Below are 22,497 nucleotides of genomic sequence, written 5' to 3'. Positions count from 1 at the left end.
ATCTCACGGAGGGGCGAGCACGGGGCAGAGAAGCTGGGGTGGTGCAGGGGTCAGCACCAGCCACCCTCCTCCACTGCGGGCTTAACCCTGGGGCAGCTGGTCCGCGTCCTTCCAGACTTTTCTCTCTGCGTGTGGGTAAGGACACGGACTTCCAGAACCAGGCCACAAATGTTCGCACCTGCTTCCTTCCTGCTCACTTGGCGCAGGCTTCTTCCAGCTCATGGGAGATTCTTTGCCGTCCCGGTGGCTGCACCGCCCTCCGTGGGGGCCGTGTCCTCACTGACACCGCGGGGCACCTGCCATTCCCTGGGGGTGTCCAGGGTTTGCCTCTGTCTGCACGATACTGGAGAGGACACTGGACAAGCAGATTCCTGGGTTGGATTTCAGGGACGGGAACCCTCGCCTCCCAGCCTTGGGGCCGCTGTTCACATCGTCACGTCTGCTATGCCAGAGCCCTGTGGCCCCATCTGCAGCCCTTCCTGGGGGGCCAGGATTAATAAGGCCAAGTTCATGTGTCCTGTGATGGGGGAGGCAGGCAGGCCTTGGGGTGTCAGCTCTTTGGGGGCTGTGGGCCTGATGTCCCCGTGGCCACTCCTCTGAGTGCTGCTGCTTCCAGGCCCCGCCCCCCCAGGCGGAAGTGACCCTGACCGCGTCCTGCCCTTGGTTGGGGCCCAGTATGTTGCAGAAGCCGAGGAGAAGCTGCAGCGGGCCCGGCTGCTGGTGGAGAGTGTGCGGAAAGAGAAGGTCGACCTGTCCAACCAGCTGGAGGAGGAGAGGAGGTGTGGCCCCGCCCCATACCCTCACCTGGTCCTGGGAAGCAGGCGCTGGACTCATGTCAGAGATGGGAAGACTGAGGCCTGGGCCAGGGAAGGGACGTGATGGGGACGGGATTTCCTTGTGCCCTGCCTAGGTGGCGCAGGGGCTGTGGGAGACGGCTCCACCCTGCATCCCGGGGAGCTTCCGCCCAAGGTCAGGGCAGGGCGACTAAGCCACCTCTTTCAGGATGGGGGCATGGCCTGGTGAGACACCGGGGGTCTCAGGTCACCTGGTGGGACACGGCGCTGACAAAGCACACGCAGGCCCTGCCGAGCCCTCCCCTCCCCCAGGTCATAGCCGACTCCATCCTCAGCAGCTCGCATGGGCCTGGCATGAGGCCCACCGGCTGCTGAGCCGTCTCGCTCGGAGATGCGGGGGTATTTATATCTGCCGGAGACGGCCGTCGGGGCCCACGCGGCTGCTTCCCATGGCAACGTCCCCAAGGCCGACGCACAAAAACAGATCTTGAGGGTGTCATGGGAGCCGTGGTCCAGAAGGGGCCTGGGTGTGGGTCCTCACATCGCCCCGCACTTGCTGTGCGCCCCTGGCCCTCTCTGGGCCTGTTTGCCGGGAGCTGTCCATCAGCCCCAGGCAGGGCAGCCTGAGGAACCGTGCTGCGAGGCGGGCCTGTGTGTCTCCCCAGGGCAGGTGTGTGGGGAGCGCATCTCCCTGGGCGCAGCCCCCGATGCCCACCACAGGCTACGGGGGCACCCTGAGCCTTGGAGGCCTGTGCCTGAGAGCAGATCCTCCCCTCCCGCCGGCCCCCTAGAGCCGCCCCCGCAGCACTGGTGAAGGGAAACGTTTAACGTTGCGCTAAATCTGTGGTCCTGCCCCGAGCACAAGGCGGGAGTTGGGTGGGGGTGGGGATGAGGGTGGAAGCAGGGCAGGGCCTCCCCTGTGTCGGCTTTGCTGGACAATCCTCCCACAGGCGTGGCCCGGGTCCCAGCCGGGCCAACTGGTGGCCTTGCCCGTCTGTTGCCATGGGCTGCGCCGGCTCAGCGCCTGTCTCCCCCGCCCCGTCCCCAGGAAGGTGGAGGACCTGCAGTTCCGTGTGGAAGAAGAATCCATCACCAAGGGAGACCTGGAGGTAATGGTCAAGGCTCCGCCCTCGGGAGCTGGGAGCTGGGAGGGTGACAGGGAGAAACGGGGGCACCCTGGGGGTAGGGGACAGGGGCAAGCCACAGGCGGTTCAGGTGTCAGAGGTGGCATTGGCTCCGCTCCGGGGCCCAGGGTCAGCAGCCAGGTGCAGGGCAGGGTGGACCCGAGGCGGGGAGGGCGCAGGGCCAGGCCTGAGTGTGGCTGGACGCGTGTCCCTGGCGGGGGCAGTCTGGGTGGTTAGCTTCGCATGGATGCCAGGTGCGGCTTTGGCTGGGAGTAGCTTGTTGAGCTGGAAACCAAGGCCTCGAGAGGCAAAGGGACAAAGCCCAGTCCTGTAGCTAGGGGACCGGGACTCCTGACTTCTGCCCCAGCCCGGGAACACCTGGACATGCTGGCCTGGGGCAGGGGGGGCTGTGTGCTGGCCCATCCTACCCACCTTTTTTTTCTTTTCTTTTTTTCGAGCTTTGGGATTGGGGTGCTGGGATCATTAGGACAGCTCTTGGCACCCCCCACCCTTCTCCCCAAGCCGCATGGAGACTGAGGGCTCACGAGGCCGCCGTGGGGGGAGCAGCTCCCTGCTGTGTGGCCCTCGCTGCTCCCTGGCTCATGACAAGGTTCAAGGAACCCTGGGGCTGTCGGGGGCGGGTAGGGGACAGGGGGCCAGCCCGGCTGGGGGCTGGCCCTGCCTGGCCCCGGGCAGCGCCTCCTCTGGCCTTGCTCAGATCCAGCGTGCAGGATTCAGGATGGGCCTAAGAATCGGCATGCCTAGCCAGGTCCCCTGGGAACCCCGGCCAGGGTAGGGGTGCGAGTGGGGGGTGGTCCACACCTAGAGAGGAATTTGCGAGCTCAACTCAGGAAGTAGTTTCTGATGGTGTAAAAGGGGCACCCAGCAAAGGTGTGCGGGGGTGGGGGGTGCCCTGCCCCAGGCTCAGGGTGTGAGCTGGGCTGTTGGAGCCTGTTCTTAGTCCCCCTGGTGGCCAGGGGCTGCCTGTGGCTGGTTTCCTGCACAGGCCCCCATGGGCTTCTGGGAGCGGTGCCTATGGTTGCCTGGAAGGTACCCCTTCCCGCAGCTCCAGCCAATGGGGGGGGGGTGTTGTGGAGCGGCCTACGCCCCAAGAGCACGCAAGTCATGGAACCAGAACCAGAAGCAGCGCCAGGAGCCAAGCTGGCCTCCCCCTGCACAGGGTGAACCTGTCTGTGGCCACAGGTCAGGCTGCAGGTGGGTCTGTCCGTCCGTCTCCCCCTCCCACCGTGCCTCCTGCACCCTTGGCTCAGCGCCTCCCATCTCTGGCCCTGCCTGGGCTCCAGGGCCTGCACCTGCTCGCTGTCCTCACTAGAGAGCCTGATTGGTCCCAGGCTAGCCAATGGGAGGGCAGGCTCTGTGTCACGTGCCCACCCCAGGGCCAGTCAGCCTTGAGTTAGAGAGGCAGGGGACGGACGCTCCATCAGTCGCTTTGGGACTGTTGTACAAACCCAATTGTGGCCGTGTGCACGGCAGCCAGAAGGCAGGTGACCCACGCCCTGCCCCTCCGCTGCTTCTGGTGGACTGCGGGCGCCCCCTGGTGGTCCTCGGCCGCTTCTCCTGTGTGTCTGCACCTGCCCTTCTTACAGATGCGGCGCTGGCCACAGGGCCCACCCCTACGCCCTGTGACCTCCTCTTAACCGGAACAGTGTTTCAAACAAGACCCCATTCTGCAGCTCTGGGTGGGCGTGGAGCGCGTCCATCCCAGTGGAGCTTGTCCAAGCCACACCCTCTCTATCATCAGCCACCCCAACAGGTTGTCCTCTTTTCTGTCACTGGCCCCACCCACTGGCCAGGCCCTGCCCCTACCTGGCCCCTTTCCTGCCTCTTTTATTCCTCCAGTGTCTTCTCTGCTTCGACACCAGAATAGTCTTTTTGGAAATTTTTTTTTTTAATTTTTAATATTGGAAAATTTTAGAGCTGTGTGGAAGTGGGGGCGGCACTGGGCTGAACTTGCTGGTGCTGCCATCTAGTCGCCACAGTGACTGGCTGATGGCTGTACCCCCAGGCCCTGCCCCCCGCACACCCCTGACATCAAAGCTTTTATTATTATTATTATTTAGATTTATGTCAGTGCCAGCATCCCATATGGGCACCGATTTAAGTCCCAGCTACTCCACTTCCGATCCAGCTCCTTGCTAATGTGCCTGGGAAAGCAGCAGAAGGTGGCCCAAGTGCCTGGGCCCCTGCACCTGCTTGGGAGACCCAGAAGAAGCTTCTGGCTCCTGGCTTCGGATCGGCGCAGCTCCAGCCGTCATGGCCATTTGGAGAGGGAACCAGCGGATGGAAGACCTCTCTCTGTCTCCTTGTAATTCTGCCTTTCAAATATTTATGTATTTGAAAGGCAGAGTGATTGAGAATGAGAGATAGAGAGAGAAAGAGATTCCATCCCCAAATGCCTACAGCAGCCAGACTTGGGTCAGGCAGGAGCCAGGAGCCTGGAGCTCCATCCTGGTCTCTCCTGTGTGGGAGAAAGGGACACAAGTACTCGGGCTACCACCTGCTGCCTTCCCAGGTGCGTCAGAAAAGAGCCGGATGGGACTCGAACTGGCACTCCCATAGGGGACGCCGGCACCGCAAGTGGTAGGCAAACCTGCCGCACTACAACACTAGTCCCTGACCAAAGCTTTTAAAACTGGGTGTCAGATCCTGGCCACTGCCCGCTCACACGGGCAGTGCCGGGGCACTGGAGGAACACGCAGGCTCTGTGGTCCACCTGCCCAGCCCGGCTCAAGCCCCTGGTCGTGATGTGTCACACCGCAGGCACGGCGGGCTCTGCCCATGCGGGCTCCCGTGCCTCCCCACCAGCCATGCTTTGCACAGGAGCTCCTGTCCCATTGGACTCCACCTGGTTACTCTGCCCCAGTGGCACTGTCCGTGGCCCAAACCCCAACCTCGAGTCGTCCCCGCTGTTGATTGGCTGTGCTCATTCCCACCCCAGAATACCGGCCCTTGAGGGTGAGGACCCCCTCCGTGTCACTCCCCCAGGTGACCCACTCCCCAGACGGGCAGGAACAGGGCAGTGCGGCTCGCCAGTGGCCTCTGAGTCACAGGCTGGGAGGGTGTTTTTGTCTCTGTTTTGTTTACAAGGCAGAGAGAGAACATGAGAGAGAGAGAGAGAGAGGTCTTCCATACTCTGGTTCACTCCCCAAATGGCTGCAATGGCTGGAGCTGGGCCGATCTGAAGCCAGGAGCCAGGAGCTTCTCCCTGGTCTCCCATGCGGGTGCAGGGGCCCAAGCACTTGGGCCATCCTCCACTGCCCTCCCGGGCCACAGCAGAGAGCAGGATCAGAAGTGGAGCAGCTGGGACTCTAACCGGCGCCCATATGGGATGCTGGCACTGCAGGTGGAGGCTTATCCCACTTCACCACTGCGCCAGCCCCTGGGATTGAATTTGTATCAACTAAGCAAGCCCTGGGTTCCCCTGAGACCCCCACCGCCGAGACCCAGCTCACCGACGAGGAGGCCAGGAGTAATGGAGAGAGGCCCGGGGCGGGGGCGCCTTTGACAACGTGCAGCTGGGAGCCTGTTCTTGCCTTTTTGCCCGAGCTGCTGTGACCGTGGCCCTGGGAGAGGAAGGTGGGGCGGAGTGACCGTCGCCCGTCTGTACTTTTCTGGAGCAGACCGAGTGAGGCTGCTTCTCAGCACAGCGCACGGGGCTTGCTTTTCCTTTCAAGAGAGTTCGAGAGATGAGCTCATAGGCCAAAGGACGTGCATGTGGCCGTAGCTCTAGCGAGTACAAGGGCGCCTCAGAAAGCTTGGGGGAGGGGCAGGCACTTGGCACAGCAGCTATGCATGCCATGTGGAAGTGCCTGGGTTCAAGTCCAACTCTGCCTCTTTTTTTTTTTTTTTTTTTGAGATTTATTTATGTGTTTGAAAGGCAGATTTACAGAGAGGGAGAGGGAGAGGGAGGGAGACGGAGGGAGAGAATCTTGCATCTGCTGATTCAGTCTCATATGGCTGCAGCAGCCTGGCCCTGGCTGAAGGCAAGAGCCAGGAACTCCACCCAGGTCTCCCAGGTGGGTGGCAGGGACACAAGGACTTGGGCCATCCCTGCTGCCTCCCACGGCGCTCATTAGCAAGAGGCTGGATCAGAAGCAGAGAAGAGGAAGCCACTGTGGTGGCACAGCAGTTAAACAGCCGCCTGCAGTGCTGGCATCCCATGTGGGCGCCAGTTCGAGTCCCGGCTGCTCCACTTCCGATCCGGCTCCCGGCTGATGGCCTGGGAAAGCAGCAGAAGATGGCCCAGGTGCTGGGGCTCCTGGGTCCTGGCTTCCTGGCCCAGTCCTGACTGCTGCAGGCACGTGGGGAGTGAACCAACATATAGGAGATCGCTCTTTCTAAAAAAAAAAAAAAAAAAAACTAGGTTTATGGAAAAATAGAATTAAAAGTTTACTTTGGTACAAAAGCATTTGAAATCCCCGTTTTTGCATGACGCCCGTTCTCCGTGACCTTCTGGGAGACCCCTTGGGTCTCAGACAGTGATGTGCATTTATGGCATCATGAACGGATGAGCTCCGGCCTCCGTGACTGCTGGCCGTGGCATCAGCCCTCCACAGCTGCAGGCTCTGCATCTGCAGATCTCACAGTTGGAGAAAAAAAATATGTCTGGGTACGCACAGACTTTCCTGGCTTGTTGGTCCCTCCCCGGCAAAGCAGAGCAGCAGGAACGCACACAGCGTGAACCCCGTGTTGGGCACCCCAGGTCATCTGGAGGTAACTCAAAGTAAGCAAGAGAGAGAGAGTGGGCAGCGAGCCTCGTGGTCCTGACGCCTGCATCCCGCGTCCGAGTGCCTGGCGTGGGTGCCCAAGCCCCAGCTTCCCGTTCGAGCAGAACCTGGCAGGCAGCGGGGATGGCTCAAGTGCTTATGACCTGGATGGCTTTGCTGGTGCAGCCCTGGCCCAGTCCGTGCCATGGCAAGCGTTTGGGGGAGTAAACCAGCGAACCAGCATCTGTACCTCTCCAATAAATGAAAACATCTAAAAGAAGCGACAGCCTTTGGGAGGATGCCGTCCTAGGCAGATATCGCAGCGTCTTGTCCGCGGGACTAGAGCAGCCTCAGAGCTGGGTGTCCCGGGAGCCCCCCTCCAGGGAGCCAGTCCCCCCCACCCCCCGGGCCACAGGGGCTGATCAGATGCTGTGCCATTTTGCTGAGCCCTGGGGCATCAGAGGAGCTTCCTCCCAGGGATGGATTTGGTTTCCAGCCCGCTCCGGGTGCCACGGGGGCGAGCGCCGGCGCCCTTCCTGCCTCCCTCCGACTCAGATGCCAGGCTGGCCGCCCCGAGAATGCCGGCCTTTGTTGGCCTGTGAAGCGGGTGTTGTGAGGCCGGGACAACCGTGCCCTGTGCTGCCTGAGCTGCCTTGGGGCAGGGCAGCGGGAGGCACAGCCCGGGAGGGGCAGGGGAACCGGATGCTCCCTGCCGTGCCAGCAGGGACCAGCCAGGCAGGGGTGGGCGCCAGGACCCACCCCCCAGCCCGCGACTCTTGCCCTGAGCATTTCCCCGCTGTCTTTGCTCATGGAAGATGACACCTCCTTTCTCTCTCCCTTTTGTTCTTTCCTTCTTCCTCTCCTCTTGCTTCCTCCGGCTTCCTCTTCCTCGCGCACCCTCCCCTGCCCCCACCTGCCACCCCTGTCCTGTCGTGGGGAGAGCAGACCCAGACGCAGCTGGAGCATGCGCGCATTGGGGAGCTGGAGCGGAGCCTGCTACTGGAGAAGGCGCAGGCCGAGCGGCTGCTCAGAGAATTAGCGGACAACAGGGTAACGCGCGCACCCGCCCCGTAACGCCCCCCTCGGCTTCTCTCTCCATCTGCTCTGCACCTGCGGCTCCTGGCACCATGTCTCTCCTTTTGCACCCCTCCAGGGAGGGAGATAGAGGCTGCGGGAGGTGCTCGGGTGCCAAGGTCAAGTGAGGCTTCTGGGAGAGGTTGGGGGGGTCAATGTCCCCTGGGGCTTTGCTCCCCAGCTCACGGCCCCAGTGGCTGAGAAGGCCTTGTGCGCCCCCCCCCCCCCACGCACACATGCACACATTGCCACTGCGTTTGTCCTTGGCAGACCTGCGGGCCTCTGCGAAGTGTCCCGTTCCCTGTCCTCCCTCCCAGGAGACTGGAGAAGCCGGGGAGGGTGGGAGCTGCCAATTCAGGTTCCTCTGGCCCAGGGGGGTCTGGCAGGAGGGGGCTGAGGACATGGTTGGACTTTTAAGCCAGCGGGGGTGTCCCCAGGAGCTAGGACTCAGTGGTCAGCCTCAGGGTCTGGCTGTTGAGATGCAGTGGGTCAGGGAGCCCTGGAAGGCTGTGCTTGAAGGCTGGGGTCCCCTGAATCTCAGGGGAGATTTGGAGTCTCTGCATCCAGGCCCAGCTGGGCCCTCCCCACACTGCTCCACAACAACACAGCTGGGCCCTCCCCACACTGCTCCACAACAACACAGCTGGGCCCTCCCCACTCACTGCTCCACAACACAGCTGGGCCCTCCACTCACTGCATGCTCTGAGCTGCACCCATGCAGTGCACACAGCTGGGCCCTCCACACACATTGTGCACGCTCTGAGCGGGCACCCGTGCACTGCACACAGCTGGTCCCTCCACTCACTGCATGCTCTAAGCTGCACCTGTGTAGTACACACAGCTGGGCTCTCCACACTCTGAGCTGCACCCATGCAGTGCACACAGCTGGGCCCTCCACACACTGAACACTCTGAGCTGCTCCCGTGCAGTGCACACAGCTGGGCCCTCCACACACATTGTGCACACTCTGAGCTGCACCTGTGCAGTGTACACAGCTGGGCCCTCCACACACATTGTGCACGCTCTGAGCTGCACCCATGCAGTGCACACAGCTGGGCCCTCCATACACACTGCATGCTCTGAGCTGGCACCCGTGCAGTGCACACAGCTGGGCCCTCCACACTCTGAGCTACACCCATGCAGTGCACACAGCTGGGCCCTCCACACACTGAACACTCTGAGCTGCTCCCGTGCAGCGCACACACGGCCACACAGCTGGCCAGCTGTGTTGCAGCTCTCCTGCTGGGGAAGCTGACCAAGCAGTAACGGCGATTGGAAGAAATACCAGTGGTCAGTTACTGCACACTGGCCTGGGTGCACGTGCGGGAGGACACAGATGCCTGGGTCCGTTTCCACACTGCGTTGCCCAGTGACTGCGCGCACTGGGGCAGCACCGCACGTGTGTGCGTGAAGGCTGCGTGCAGACACCGACTGGGTCCCTCCAGACACAGAGACATCTGGACCTCGGTTCAGCCGGATTCCTGCAAACCAAAACCAGGTTTACTGAGCCGATGGCGAGCTTCCCAGACAAGGACGGAGCCTCTGCCCTCAGAGTCTTGTCTTGGAAATGGTCTGGGAGCCATCCCCCTGACCCCTGACCCTTGACCCCGTCCCTCTCCCCCCCTCCCCCGTGTCCCGGCAGCTGACCACGGTGGCCGAGAAGTCGCGGGTGCTGCAGCTGGAGGAGGAGCTGAGCCTCCGGCGGGGCGAGATCCAGGAGCTGCAGCAATGCCTGCTACACTCGGGCCCGCCGCCCGCGGACCACCCCGAGGCGGCCGAGGCGCAGCGGCTGCGGGAGCGGCTGCTGTCCGCCAGCCAGGAGCAGCAGCGGGAGAGCGGAGCCCTGCGGGACAAGTACGAGAAAGCCCTCAAAGCCTACCAGGCGGAGGTGGAGAAGCTGCGGGCGGCCAACGAGAGGTACGCGCAGGAGGTGGCCGACCTCAAGGAAAAGGTGCAGCAGGCCACCAGCGAGAACATGGGGCTCATGGACAACTGGAAGTCCAAGCTGGCCTCGCTGGCCTCGGACCACCAGAAGTCCCTGGAGGACCTCAAGGCCACCCTGAACTCGGGCCCGGGCGCGCAGCAGAAGGAGATCGGCGAAATGGAGGGCATCCGGACGGAGCACCAGCTGGAACTGGGCAACCTGCGGGCCAAGCACGACCTGGAGATGGCCGTGCACGTGAAGGAGAAGGAGGGCCTGCGGCAGAAGCTGCAGCAGGTGCAGGACGAGCTGGCCGGGCTGCGGCAGCACTGGCGGGCCCAGCTGGAGGCGCAGGCCGCCCAGCACCGGCTGGAGCTGCGCGAGGCCCAGGACCAGCGCCGCGACGCCGAGCTGCGCGTGCAGGAGCTGGAGCGGCTGGACGCCGAGTACCGGGGCCAGGCGCAGGCCATCGAGTTCCTCAAGGAGCAGATCTCGCTGGCCGAGAAGAAGATGCTGGACTACGAGCTGCTGCAGCGGGCCGAGGCCCAGAGCAAGCAGGAGGCCGAGAGGCTGCGGGAGAAGCTCCTGGTCGCCGAGAACAGGCTGCAGGCCGTCGAGTCCCTGTGCTCGTCCCAGCACACGCACGTAGGCGGCGGGCTGGGGGCGGGGCCGGCCCGGGGGCGGGGCACACGCACGTAGGCTGGGGGCGGGGCCGACGCGGGGGCGGGGCCTCGGCTGCCCTCCTTGTGCCTGCTGCTAAACGCACCCCCTCACTCCACCCAGGAACGTGCCTGGGGAAAATCGGGGACACCTGGCCCCTCTGTGAACCTGGGTATGTGGGCGGGACGGGGTGGGGGGCTCCCGAGGGAGTCTGAGCCCACCTGGCTGGCTCCCCTGTGGAACAAGGCTCTCCTCCCAGACCCCAGGCCCCTGATTCAGCCACACAGGTCCTGTTGAGCTGCTCTGGCACAGATGTGGAGGCAGCCCTGGGGTCTCCCTTTTTGCTGGTCCTGGCGCGGCTTGGCCACAGTGGAGGCCACAGCCACCCATATCAGTTACCGATTGCGCGCCTCAGAGCTAGAAGTTTTCTCCAGCGTCTGTCCCGTCTCTCTCCGAGAGGGGGCGACACCCAGGCAGTGTGGGACTGGCCACGCGCACCCACAGCCTTTAAAGCAGCTCTGGGCGTCACTTCTCATGCCAGTCCTGAATCCCCCCCGAGGTCCGTACTCACAGATCAGCAAACCGAGACTCCGGCGGGGTCACCCCCACTGCCTGGGGGCGGGGCTGCTGCCTGGTGCCGGGCGCCCTTCCACGTGCCCCCAGGTGTCCCCCAGATTTAGAGGCTGGGGTCCAGGGACAGCTGGATTGTGGGTCTCCGGTAGTTAAGTACACGGGTCTGAGGCTTTTTTTCCCCTGCGCCCTAGCCTCACAGCAACCCGGAGGGTGCTTAGTTCACTGAGCCCAGCGGGGCCTGGGATGGATGAACAGGAGCATGAGGGGCAGGATGAGGGAGGTGACTGCATTCAGCCGCCTTGATCCACGGCGTGGGACCTTAGTCGGCCGCGGGCTGGAGGCGGGATGCAGGCGGGAGCCTGCCGCCCCTCCGCTGAACGTTCATGGTGGTTCTGGCCAAAGTGTTTCCCCCCCCACCCCCGCATCAGTCCTTTTCCTTTGGTTTCTGGCTCTTCCACTGAAATGAAGTATTAGAATACCGAAGTCCCTGCTGGAGGCGGCCACGGCCCGCTGCATGCACACGCTGTCCTGTGTTGGTGGACACGCGTGTGTCACCGATGGGCTACAGAGACCGGGAGTCCTGTGTCTGGTTCCTTAGTCCAAGGACGGGAAAGGAGGTGTCCAGCCCTCTGCTGCAGGATGTGGCCCCCCCCCCTTGCCGCCATGCCCGCGGGTCCCGGAATCCCTCACTGGCGCCCCCTTGCGGCTGGAGAGGGCCGGCGGGGGGCGGGGCTGTGCTGGGCCGGGCGTCCCCCTCACGGGGTGGGGGACTCCTCTCTTTCAGATGATTGAACCCAACGACATCACAGAGGAGCAGATCCGGATAAAGGAGACCGTGGAGGGTGAGTGGCAGCTGGGCGGGGCTCGGGGCGGGGCGGAGCTGGCTGGCTCTGCTCCGTTCCTTGAGTGCTGGGCGTTGAGCCAACGGCTTCATTATTGGCTTGGTGCTTTTTATTCTATTTTCATAATTTATTTGATAGAGTTACAGAGGGGGGGGGTGAGATCTTCCATCCACTGGTTCGCTCCCCAAAATGGCCACAACAGCTGGGGCTGGGCCAGGCCAAAGCCAGGAATCTGAAGTTTCTCCTGGGTCTGCCACGTGGGTGCAGGGGCCCAAGCACTTGGGCCATCTTCTACTGCTTTTCCAGGCCATAGCAGAGAGCTGGATTGGAAGTGGAGCAGCCGGGACTCGAACCGGCATCCATATGGGATGCCGGCTTTGCAGGCAGTGGTTTTACCAGCTGTGCCACACAGCTGGTAAAGCTGTGTTGGTTTGGTTTTAACTTGATTGTTCAGAATAGGTATAAGGGCAAGGGGTCCCCGAGTTCCCTCCCTAAATTTCAGTGCTGCGTCAGTGTGGGGATGCCACTGTGTGGTTGGCCAGTTGCCCGCTGGGATCACAGGTTGTTAACAGCCTTTGCCCGTCAGATCCCCTGTGCCGTCAACAGCCGGGCTCAGCCAATCTGGGTCCTCCACGAGCTGTGGGTAAGAGCACATTTGTCCACAAAGCTCACAGGCAAGATAGCCCCTGAGGGCCAGTGCTGTGGCGTAGTGGGCTAAGCCTCCGCCTGCGGCTCCAGTTCCCATGTGAGCACCAGTTCTAGTCTGACTACTCCACTTCTGATCCAGCTCTCTGCTATGGCCTGGGGAAGCAGTAGAAGATGGCCCAAGTCCTTGGGCCCCTGCACCCACGTGGGAGACTCAGAAGGAGTCCTGGCTCCTGGCTTCAGATCAGCCCAGCCCCAGCCACTGCAGCCATTTTCGGGGGGTGAACCAGTGGATGGAAGACCTCTCTCTCTCTGTCTCCTTCTCTCTATGTGTAATTCTGACTTTGAAATAAATAAATAAATCTTTTAAAAAAGTGAAGCATCAGGAAGTCAAATGAGCACCCCAATAAGGGATGGATAGTCCATCCATTCCCTCCCCAAATGGCCTCCAAAGCCAGGGCGGGGCCAGGCTAAACCAGGGGCCAAGAACTCCATCCAGGTATCAAAACATGGGTGCAGGGGCCCAAGCCCTTGGGACATCTTCCTCTGCTCTCCCAGTTGCATTAGCAGGGAGTGGAGCAGCCGGGACTCGAACCACACCAGGATATGGGATGCCGGCGTCGCACGTAGCGGCTTATCCCGCCGCGTCACAACAGCGCCCCCTCTGTTTGTTGTTTCTTAAACACGCAGCAGGCTCCCAGATCACTCATCATTCCAGCTGTGCCAAATAGCTCATTTCCCTGGAAGAGGGGCTTCGCGGCCCCGAGTTTCCTCTGCGTCTCGTCGTCCCTGTCCACGTCCATGTTCACGTCCGTGGCCTGCTCCTGGGCCGTCTCAGGGGCTCCCTGCCACCCGCTTTGTCGCACGGAGCACCTGCCGCCCCCCCTGCCCCGCCCAGACCCTGCCGCCGGCCATAGAGCTCCGAGCCCCGCCCCCGACTGCGGCCCCGCCCCCGACTGCGGCCCCGCCCCCGTTTCACCTGCGCAAACCAAAGCCTGGGCCTGTCCGACCCCCTAATTCAGTTCGGGTGCTGGAGGGAGGCACAGCCGGAGGACGCATCTGGACGCTGGAGGCCATGTTTGGCTCTATTGGAGGGTTCTCGCGGGATGCGGGGGAGGCGGCCCCTTGCCCGCTGGCCCCAGGCCATGGATGACTTCTCCTCCGCCCTCCCCCTGCCGTGTCCCCCTAGGCCTGCAGGACAAGCTGAACAAGAGGGACAAAGAGGTGACAGCCTTAACGTCCCAGGCCGAGATGCTGAAGGCCCAAGTAAGTGGTAAGTGTCCCCCCGCCGGGCAGACGTGGGGCCGCGCGGGTCCTGTGCGCCCAGCAGGCGGGGAGCGGGCAGCCCCCGCATCCGGGTCCTTCCCCCATGGCAGCCCAGCCCGTGCCCTTGCACCGTCCCTGCACCGGCCGCTGCGGGGGTGGGGGACACACCCAGCACCAGGCTTGCATGCCCGGCTCCTGGTTCCTCGTGGCCACTTCCACGAAGCCCGCCTGCCCCCCGGAGTGACTACGCTGGCCATAGCCCAGAGCGAGCCTCAGAGAGGGGGCACCTGTGGGCGGGGAGTGGCCTGGAGTTGGCGACTCTGTGACAACGCGGCCCCGCCCGTGGTGGCCGTGTCCCCAAGGCTGCCCTGCTCCTGGGAAGTGGCCCTGTCTCGGTCAGGGGGCCTTATGACCCGACAAAGGTCAGAGGACCTGAGACTCCCCCGAGACCAAGGTCAAGGCTGAGCTCTTCAGGAAAGGGACCTGCGCGGCTTCAGCTGCTTTCCCACGCTGCCTGAGACCACAGTGCTTTCCAGACTGCCCCGTGGCCGTGGTCCGTGGCACTGGCCTCCCCGACCCAGCCCTACCCTCCGGGGGAGGGGAAGCAGCCTCCCACCGGGGCCCTGACCCTGTGGTGGGTGGGATCCCCTGCGTGCTCCCAGCCCCGCCCCGCTTTCTCTGCCTAGCGCTGGAGAGCAGGTGCAAAGCGGCAGAGAAGAAGGTGGAGGCTCTCTTAAAGGAGCGGCGGCGCCTGGAGGCCGAGCTGGAGGCCGTGTCCCGGAAGACCCACGATGCCTCGGGCCAGCTGGTCCTCATCAGCCAGGAGCTACTCAAGAAAGAGCGGTGAGTCGCCGCCAGCGTCCCCGCAGCGGGCCCTGACCGGCTCTCAGCCCATGCCGGGGGCCCGGGAGGGCCGGCCTGGCGGGGCAGGCGTCGGGATCTCCAGGGAGCACCCTGCGCCCCTCGCAGAGCCACCACAAAGCCTTCTCAGCACCTCTGTCCCCCGCTCTTGGGGGTCAGTTTACACTCTTGAAAATCATGGAGTTCTCTCAAAGATCTTTTTAAAAAATTATCTAATTGAATGGCAGAGTGACGGGGAAAGAAAGAATAGAGATGGGGCCGGCGTGTGGCATAGTGGGTAAAGCCACTGCCTGCAGCCCCGGCATCCCATATGAGCACTGGTTCAAGTCCCGGCTGCTCCATTTCCCATCCAGCTCTCTGCTGTGGCCTGGGAAAGCAGTGGAAGATGGCCCAGGTCCTTGGGCCCCTGCACCCACATGGGAGACCCAGAGGAAGCTCCGGGCTCCTGGCTTCAGATCAGCACAGCTCCGGCTGTTGTGGCCAATTGGCCATTGTGGCCATTATGGCCAATTGCCTCTCTTTCTCTATCTGTGTAACTGTGACTTTCACATAAATAAATAAATCTTTTAAAAAAGAGAGAGAGAAAAAAGAGAGAGGTCTTCCATCCGCATCCATCTGACCGCAACGGCCAGAGCTTTGCCGATCCAAAGCCAGGAGCCAGGAGCTTCTTCCAGGTCTCCCATGTGGGTAGCAGGTGCCCAAGCACTGGGGCCGTCCTCTGTTGCTTTCCCAGGCCATAGCAGGGAACTGGATCAGAAGTGGAGCATCTGGGACTTGAACCGGTACCCATAAGGGATGCCAGTCTCACAGGTGGTAGTTTAACCTGTGCTTGCACAATGCTGGCCCAGGGTTGGGTGTTTTTTTTTTTAATTTATTTTTAAAAAATTTCTTTATTTTTATTTTATTTGAAAGGCAAACAGGCAGGGATCCACCCGCTGGTTCACTCCCCCAATGCCGGCACCAGATGGGGCGGGGCCAGGAGCCTGTGGCTCCATCTGGGCCTCCAGTGTGGGTGGCAGGGACCGGCTGTGCCCCCCCCACGTGCGCACCGGTGGGCAGCTGGACCAGCATGGGAGTTGCCAGGGCTTCACCCAGGCCCCACAGCATGGGCTGTGGGCATCCCAGGGGTCCATCTAACGTCCACCCCCACAGACATAGTTGGCGGGACTGAGGGAAGCTTAAGAAAGCCCAGGCTAGCGTTTAAAAGCCAGAGGCTGTCAGATAAACCCTGGAAGCCCCTGCTCCCCTCCAGCTGGGGAGCAGCCACCACTTCTGGTGGGCGGCACCCTCTGGGCCTCCATAGGCCCCACCCCTCCCCCAGGCCCTGCCCCCTCCCCCCGCCAGGAGACACCAGGTGTTGAAAGACCTTGGGTGGACATGTTGGTGGCTTTTTTTTTAAAGCTGGATCATATGTTACATTTATGATAACTTATTTTTAAAAGACTTATTTGAAAGTCAGAGTTACACAGAGAGGAGAGGCAGAGAGAGACAGAGAGGTCTTCCATCCAATGGTTCACTCCCCAATTGGCCGCAATGGCCAGAACTGTGCCGATCCGAAGCCAGGAGCCAAGAGCTTCTTCCGGGTCTCCCACACAGGTGCAGGGGCCCAAGGACTTGGGCCAACTTCTACTGCTTTCCCAGGCCATAGCAGAGAGCTGGATGGGAAGAGGAGCAGCCGGGTCTCGAACCGGTGCCCATATGGGATGCCATTGCTTCAGGCCAGGGTGTTCACCCGCTGAGCCACAGTGGCGGGCCCGACCTTTTTTTTTCCCCCAGCAAATAGATTCTCATTGCAAACAGGCTCAGAGAGGCCCAAATCCCGGCCCCTCCTGGGTGGCTGGGGTCGCAGGTGCTGTGCAGTGGCCTCTCGTGGCGCAGGGGCGGGGGGTGGGGGGCGGCGCTGACAGCGGCTGCTCTCTGCCTCTCCCCCTCCCCGCAGGAGCCTGAACGAACTGCGGGTGTTGCTGCTGGAGGCCAACCGCCACTCGCCAGGGCCCGAGCGCGACCTGAGCCGCGAGGTGCACAAGGCCGAGTGGCGGCTCAAGGAGCAGAAGTTGAAAGATGACATCCGGGGCCTGCGCGAGAAGCTGACCGGGCTGGTACGTGGGCACCCGCGGGCCACCCGCCCCGCTCCGGGGGCCTCTTGGAGCCACCCCGGGGGACAGCCAGGTTGCAGTGTGGGCGGGCGGAGGAACCCTGGGTGCCCCCTTCGGCAGGTGCAGCGCGAGTGGTCTGGATCCGTCCCTGTAACCGCACCGCGCTGGGCCGAGATGGGAGGGGAATCTGGGAGGGTCCCGGATTCAGAGACTGGGGTGTGTCTCACCGGGCGGAGGGGTCCCCTCGGTGCGGCAGGTGGTGTGCCGCCGGGGCCTGGCCCTGCGTGTCTCCTGCCTGGACCGAGCCCCGCCCCCAGCAGGTGCACGCTCGCGCGCGTGCGCACACACACACTCCTCGCCCCTCTCCCGCCCGCCCGCAGGACAAGGAGCGGTCGCTGGCGGAGCAGAGGCGCCACTCGCTCATTGACCCGGCGTCGTCGGAGCTCGTGCGGCTGCAGCGCCAGCTGATGAGCACGGAGGACGCGCTGCGGGACGCCCTGGACCAAGTGCAGCAGGGGGAGAAGCTCGTGGAGGCCCTGCGGGGCTGTCCCGACAAGGCCCAGGTGAGCCCCAGTCCCACGGGGGTGGCAGCCGTGCCCTGGGCGCCCCAGTCCGATGGGGGAGGCAGCCGTGCCCTGGGAGCCGTAGGTCGCAGGGGTCCTTGGGGCGTCTGGGAGACGTCGCCCTCTGGTGGGCAAGCTGGGAACTGCTGCCCGGAGCGGCTGGCACAGTGACCCCCACTCCTCCGCCTGCCTCTTGCAGACCCTGGGAACATCAGGCTCGGCCAACGGCATCCACCAGCAAGACAAAGCCCACAAGCAGGAGGTGAGGGCGCCCGGCACCTTGGAAAGGGATTCCGGATAGAAGCAGAGCGGGCCGCGGGGCAGCCTGCCCACGGGGCCGGGCGCTGGGGGCGCTCATCCTGCCCTGGGAACCTCCTTTTACGATAAAGGAATGTGTGTCTCTAGAAACACCCCAATGTGTAATCAAGAAAGCACTCGCCAGGAGCCCCGCTGCCGGGAGATGATGACCAGGATGGGCAGTATACGCCCTTCCAGAACTTTCCTGAGCATCTGCGTGCGCATGCGTGGACGTGTCCGTCCGTGGGGGAGCACCCGTCCCAGCGCAGGGGCAAAAGGAGTTGGGAAATCAGTGTAGGGCAGGCGACCTGTCCCAGCTCTGGCTCCTGACCCCGCTTACCCCTGGTGCCGGGCCTGGGAGGCAGCGGTAGCGGCTCGGGAATCCGGGTTCCTCCCACCCGTGTGGGAGACTGCATTGCGTGCTTTTTTTTTTTTTAAGATTAATTTGGTGCAAAATTAATTTGGTGTGAACTCCAGGCTTGGTGTGTTTATAACCAGTGCTTTCCATAACGTTTCTGAAGACCCCTTAGTATGCACGTATATCAGAATTTTTGCGCCCAACCTTTTAATTCCATTTTCCCTTGACCTCCTCACAGCACCAGCTGCCATGGACGCGGACAGCCTGAGCCCCGTCATGTGAGGCTCCCACTCGTGCAGATTCCCCCCCCCCCAAATCTGCCCTTGACACGGCTGAGCTCACAGGCAGACGCGCCCAGAGGCTGGGTCCCCGCGGGAGGCTGCACGGGGCCAGGCCCTGCCTTCCTGCCTCCCGGCTCACAGCATAAGCTGGGCTCCTCGCCACGGTCTCTGAGCTGCTGGGTTTTGTGCTGTTGGTGGGCCCTGCCCCAGAGGCAGGGAGCTGTCCAGTCCCCGGGGAGCTCCACGTACTGGCTGCTAAAAGACACAGCCGCGGTTGGGGGCGTGTCCCTTGGCCAGGCTTGAATCTCCACCAGGGGGCAGTGTGCAGGGCTTGGCTGGTGTCGCGGTGCAGGCGACAAGAAGCATTGGGTGTGCACCCGGTAGAGCTTAGAGAAAAGTGACCGGCGTAAGAAGTGTCTAGAACGTTGCATTTTGCCATGAGCCCCATTAAAAGACAGACAGGGTCATTTTGGTTGGAAAAAAATTTGGAAACCATTTATATGAGAGGTCGTAGACAGGTTTTGGAAGCTGTTTATTTGAGAGAGTCGGAGAGTTCCCCCATTGCCAGCTTCTCTCTCCAAATGCCCGCAGTGGCCAGGGCTGGGCCAGGCTGGAGCTGAGAGCCGGGAGCTTCATCCGGGTCCCCTATGTGGGCGGCAGGCAGGAGCCCAGTTCGTTGAGCTGCCACCGCTGCCTCCCAGGGTCTTCGTTAGCAAGAAGCTGGAGTCTGGCGCCGGACCCAGGCACTGTGACGAGACACGAGCGTCCTAGGCCAAGCGTCCACGCCACAATAAATATCTCTCCATTTGTCCATGAGCTTCTAGAAAGTCTGCGGAACCGTATAGTGTGGTTCACCCCTTGAGTATAATTGCAGAACTGCGGGTGTCCTGGCCCAGAACCCCTCAGGCCCTGTCGCCCCAGGAGGAGGGCGTGGCTCACGACCCCGGCAGGTGCAGCGCCCATGCAGATGTATCTCAGACACCTCTGTGTTCCGTGGCTTCTCCAAGGCTTCCCCCAGCTCACTCGGCTAGGAGGCCAGTGGGGTGCAGCGCCCTGGCTGTCCCACAGGGCTGGGTCTCTGCCATCTTTGCCATCTCCTTTGTCCAGGCCACTTTGATTTCTCCGACGGGGATATTTTTGAAACACAGGCCTGCCCTTTTTATTATTATTATTATTTATTTGTTTATTTGAAAGGCAGAGTTTCAGAGAGGCAGAGGCAGGAGAGAGAGAGAGAGTGAAAGAGAGAGAGAGAGGTCTTCCATCCGCTGGTTCACTCCCCAAACAGCTGCAACAGCCAGAGCTGGGCCAGTCCAAAGCCAGGAGCCAGGAGCTTCTTCTGGGTCTCCCACGTGGGTGCAGGGGCCCAAGGACTTGGTCCATCTTCCACTGCTTTCCCAGGCCATAGCAGAGAGCTGGATTGGAAGTGGAGCAGCCAGGACTTGAACCAGTGCCCACATGGGATGCCAGCACTGCAGGTGGCAGCTTCACCTGCTACAACCACAGCACCGGCCGTTTTTTAAAAACATTAATAAAAGACTCCTCGTCTGGGGTTGGCCTGGCCCTCCCAGGGCCCCTCACTGAGTTAGTGACCCCTGGGCAATTTCTGTCCTCACTAAGCAGCCTCTGGAACCCGCTGTGTGTGCGGGAGAAGGTGATCTCCTGGGGTGCCAGGTGGCCCTGCAAACCCCGCCCCCACCATCGTATTCCAAGCCCCCCACTGCCCAGATGCTGCCTGCCAAAGAGGGAGGACCCCGGAGCTTGGTCCACCAGCAGCTCCCTCCCCCACTCGGTCCTGCTGCTGCTGGCGTGTTGGGACCTCAGGCCAGGGCGGAACAGGAGCAGCCTGGGGCCCATGGGTGCCCTGCAACACCCAGCAACGCCTGAGAGCTGATGTCCATACCCCATGTGGCTTTGTCCCCTTGGGAGCCCCTGGAGGCACAGGGCTGACCCCAGATTACAGATGCGATCATCGAGGCCTGGAATCTGTAGCTCTCATCTCCTCCATCGCCGCCTCCACGCAGGCGCCCAGGGCTCCAATGGACCCCGCCCACTGCCCCTTCCTCTCAGTAGCCCCCACTCTCCCCGCCTCACCGGGCCCCCAGAGGAGGCTCCTCACCCCAGGGCCTTGGCACGTGCCGGGTCCCCCGCCCAGGGTGCCTTGCTGACTGCCCGTCCTGTTTGTCCCCATCCCCCAGGCTCTTGGGGCCAGTTGCTGATGAAACCCCTGCTCTCTCTAGGACAAGCACTGACCCTGAGGAACACGGAGGAGTGGCCTAGTCCGCATCGGAGCGCCGCCAGGCTGCCCGGCAGCGCCCCCTCCAGGCAAAGGCCAGGACTGTCGCCTTGGAGACAAGACAGTGTTCGCAACGCAAGCGCGCCGCCCACCGCCCACCACTGCCGCAGCCCCCCCTGCCGGCCCAGGAGGCTTCCTGAAGCCCAGCCTTCCACAGAGGGCGGTCGCGCCCCAGCCTGACCCCCGGGAGCTTCTGCACTTGGCCTGGGGGGCTGAGAAGACCCGGCCAGGCCCCTCGCCCCGCGTGTTCCTGCCTCTCTCCTCCCCAGAGGAGGATTTTGGACGTACAGCTGCCGCCGGGCCAGGGCAGTGCCAGGCTCCTTGTCCCCACCCTCCGAGCCTCCCCCAGAGCCCCAGGCTCAAGGTGTTGGGAGACAGGGTCCTCCCCTCCCCCAACACCAGCCCCTCCAGGATACTGGTCAGAGGGTGTGCACCAAGGCTGGGAGCCACAGTGTTAGGCAAGTTTTGGAAACCCCTCCCTTCTCCCCCCCGCCCCCCAGCTTGGGTGAGGCCTGGCTTGGAGCCCAGACCAGGGGCAGCCGCAGGGGAGTGCGGAACACGGGCGCTGGGCTAGTTGCGACCTGCTTGGGTTGACCAGATGTTCCTAAGCAGCCTCCCAGTGGCAGGTGCACGCTGCGGGTGGTCATGCTTGGCTTCCAGCCCCAGCCTGGCAGGGAGGCGCACACAGGCCCCTGCGCACCCACGTTCCTGCCCTGTAGGTGTGGGGGCCCCTGGCTCCCACAGCTGGGAACAGAATCCATGGCGTGTGGAAAACCCAGCGCCTCGCCAGGCTGGCTCCCAGGCCTCGCCGCCATCCCCTGGCCGCTGCTGGGCACCGCCGGCTCCAGGCAGGTGGCGCTCCTGTCCTCCGGCCGCCCCGCTGGCTTTTGGTAGTTCTCGCATGCGTGATCACAGCAGCCTAGAAGCCACGCTCCGCGGCCTAACCCGCGCCAAGCCCTGCGACTCCTTCCGGCTACACATGCGGGAGGCACTATTATAACAGCCGGAGGCCCCCGGCGGCGGCCAGTACGTGTCCCCTGCCGCCCTCTCTGGACCCCGCTGCCCCCCCCCCAAGCCCCCTGTCCCCGTCCCGCCCCGAGGTGGAATTGTTGAAGTGTGGCCAGTCTGTGCCGGGACAATAAAGCTTGTGACTGAGGCATCTGCTTCCCTCCGCCGCCCCCTCGAACCCTGGCGGGAACGGACGGGCAGCTAGGGGCTAGGGGAGCGTGGCCGGAGCGCCGCCAGCGCGCATCCCGGGGAGCTCATTCCCGGTTGGGGAGAAGGAGTCCCGCATCCTGCACCTGCACCTCCATCAGGCGCTTTCTCCGGAGCGCGTGCGCGGGTGGCCCCGGGGAGCCGGCGCGGGGCTGCGGGGCCGGACCCGGGGGTGGGGGGTGGGGGGTGATGGCGCTTCTGGAAACAGACGCAGCCCCCGGAGCAAGCAGCACACGGGAATCTAAACGGTGATGACCGCGAAGGTCGCGGGGTCCCTGGCGGGATGTGCTTGCGCTGTGCGTAGCTGTTGAACGCACAGCGCTTTTACGTTCATCCAACTTTTTTTTTTTAATAAATCTGAAAACTACAAGAGGCCAAACCCTGGGAGCTGTAGGAGGTGCAGCTCAGCCTCGGGGCCTGCCGCGGACAGGGGAGGGCGCAAGTGCACAGGGGTTCCGGGTGCACCGCAGGGGACAGAGCACGGACCGGACGGGAGTGAGCAGCGCCCACCCTGGCCTGCGGCCGTCAGCGCACCCTGTCTTTCCGCGTGTGGCCCCGGTGCTGGCTGAGCCCGGTCGCGGGACAGACGAGGCTGCCAGGGGCCGGGGGCGGGACAATAGCGCTGCCAGCTCGCACATGCACGAGTGGCGGGGGAGGGGGTGGCGCCTCCCTGGCCAGCAGTCGCCTCCCCCTGGCGTCAACAGCCGTGGAGAGGAGCGTGCTGGTGGCGGGAGGAAGGCGTGGAGACCAGAGAAAGCGGTGATTGGCGACTGAGACCCCTGCACGCGCATCCTGAGCCCCACCCCCGGCCGCCCCCGGGGTGGAAGGACAGAGAGCGGATGCGGGGCCTGGGGGGCTGTGCCGGGCGGGTGCTGGGACTGGGCGACTCCGGGGAGGTGTGTGCCCA

The 22,497-nt window shown here is 63.0% G+C and overlaps 1 protein-coding gene across 3 annotated transcripts in view; it reads left to right on the top strand.

The window, feature by feature from the left end:
• Nucleotides 1–21,531, top strand: part of CLIP2 (CAP-Gly domain containing linker protein 2) — a 57,268-nt gene extending 35,737 nt beyond the window's left edge. The window contains exons 7-17 of one of the 3 annotated variants that reach the window (XM_051835426.3): nucleotides 676–779; nucleotides 1,843–1,903; nucleotides 7,591–7,695; nucleotides 9,362–10,285; nucleotides 11,658–11,715; nucleotides 13,550–13,633; nucleotides 14,313–14,469; nucleotides 16,427–16,586; nucleotides 16,964–17,146; nucleotides 17,346–17,408; nucleotides 20,320–21,531. In XM_051835426.3, coding sequence (XP_051691386.1) covers nucleotides 676–779; nucleotides 1,843–1,903; nucleotides 7,591–7,695; nucleotides 9,362–10,285; nucleotides 11,658–11,715; nucleotides 13,550–13,633; nucleotides 14,313–14,469; nucleotides 16,427–16,586; nucleotides 16,964–17,146; nucleotides 17,346–17,408; nucleotides 20,320–20,331 — 1,911 coding nt within the window. In that variant the 3' untranslated portion in view covers nucleotides 20,332–21,531. The remainder of the gene's footprint in view (nucleotides 1–675; nucleotides 780–1,842; nucleotides 1,904–7,590; nucleotides 7,696–9,361; nucleotides 10,286–11,657; nucleotides 11,716–13,549; nucleotides 13,634–14,312; nucleotides 14,470–16,426; nucleotides 16,587–16,963; nucleotides 17,147–17,345; nucleotides 17,409–20,319) is intronic. The other 2 variants (XM_089321983.1, XM_051835427.3) reach the window with 2 other exon arrangements.
• The last annotated feature ends 966 nt before the right edge of the window (nucleotides 21,532–22,497 follow it).

Source organism: Oryctolagus cuniculus, chromosome 19, assembly GCF_051225735.1.
Source record: "Oryctolagus cuniculus isolate XC-2025 breed Fujian yellow rabbit chromosome 19, ASM5122573v1, whole genome shotgun sequence".
Lineage (NCBI taxonomy): Eukaryota > Metazoa > Chordata > Mammalia > Lagomorpha > Leporidae > Oryctolagus > Oryctolagus cuniculus.
The sequence above is the reverse complement of the archived record's forward strand: the minus strand, read 5'-3'. Positions and strand labels throughout refer to the sequence as shown.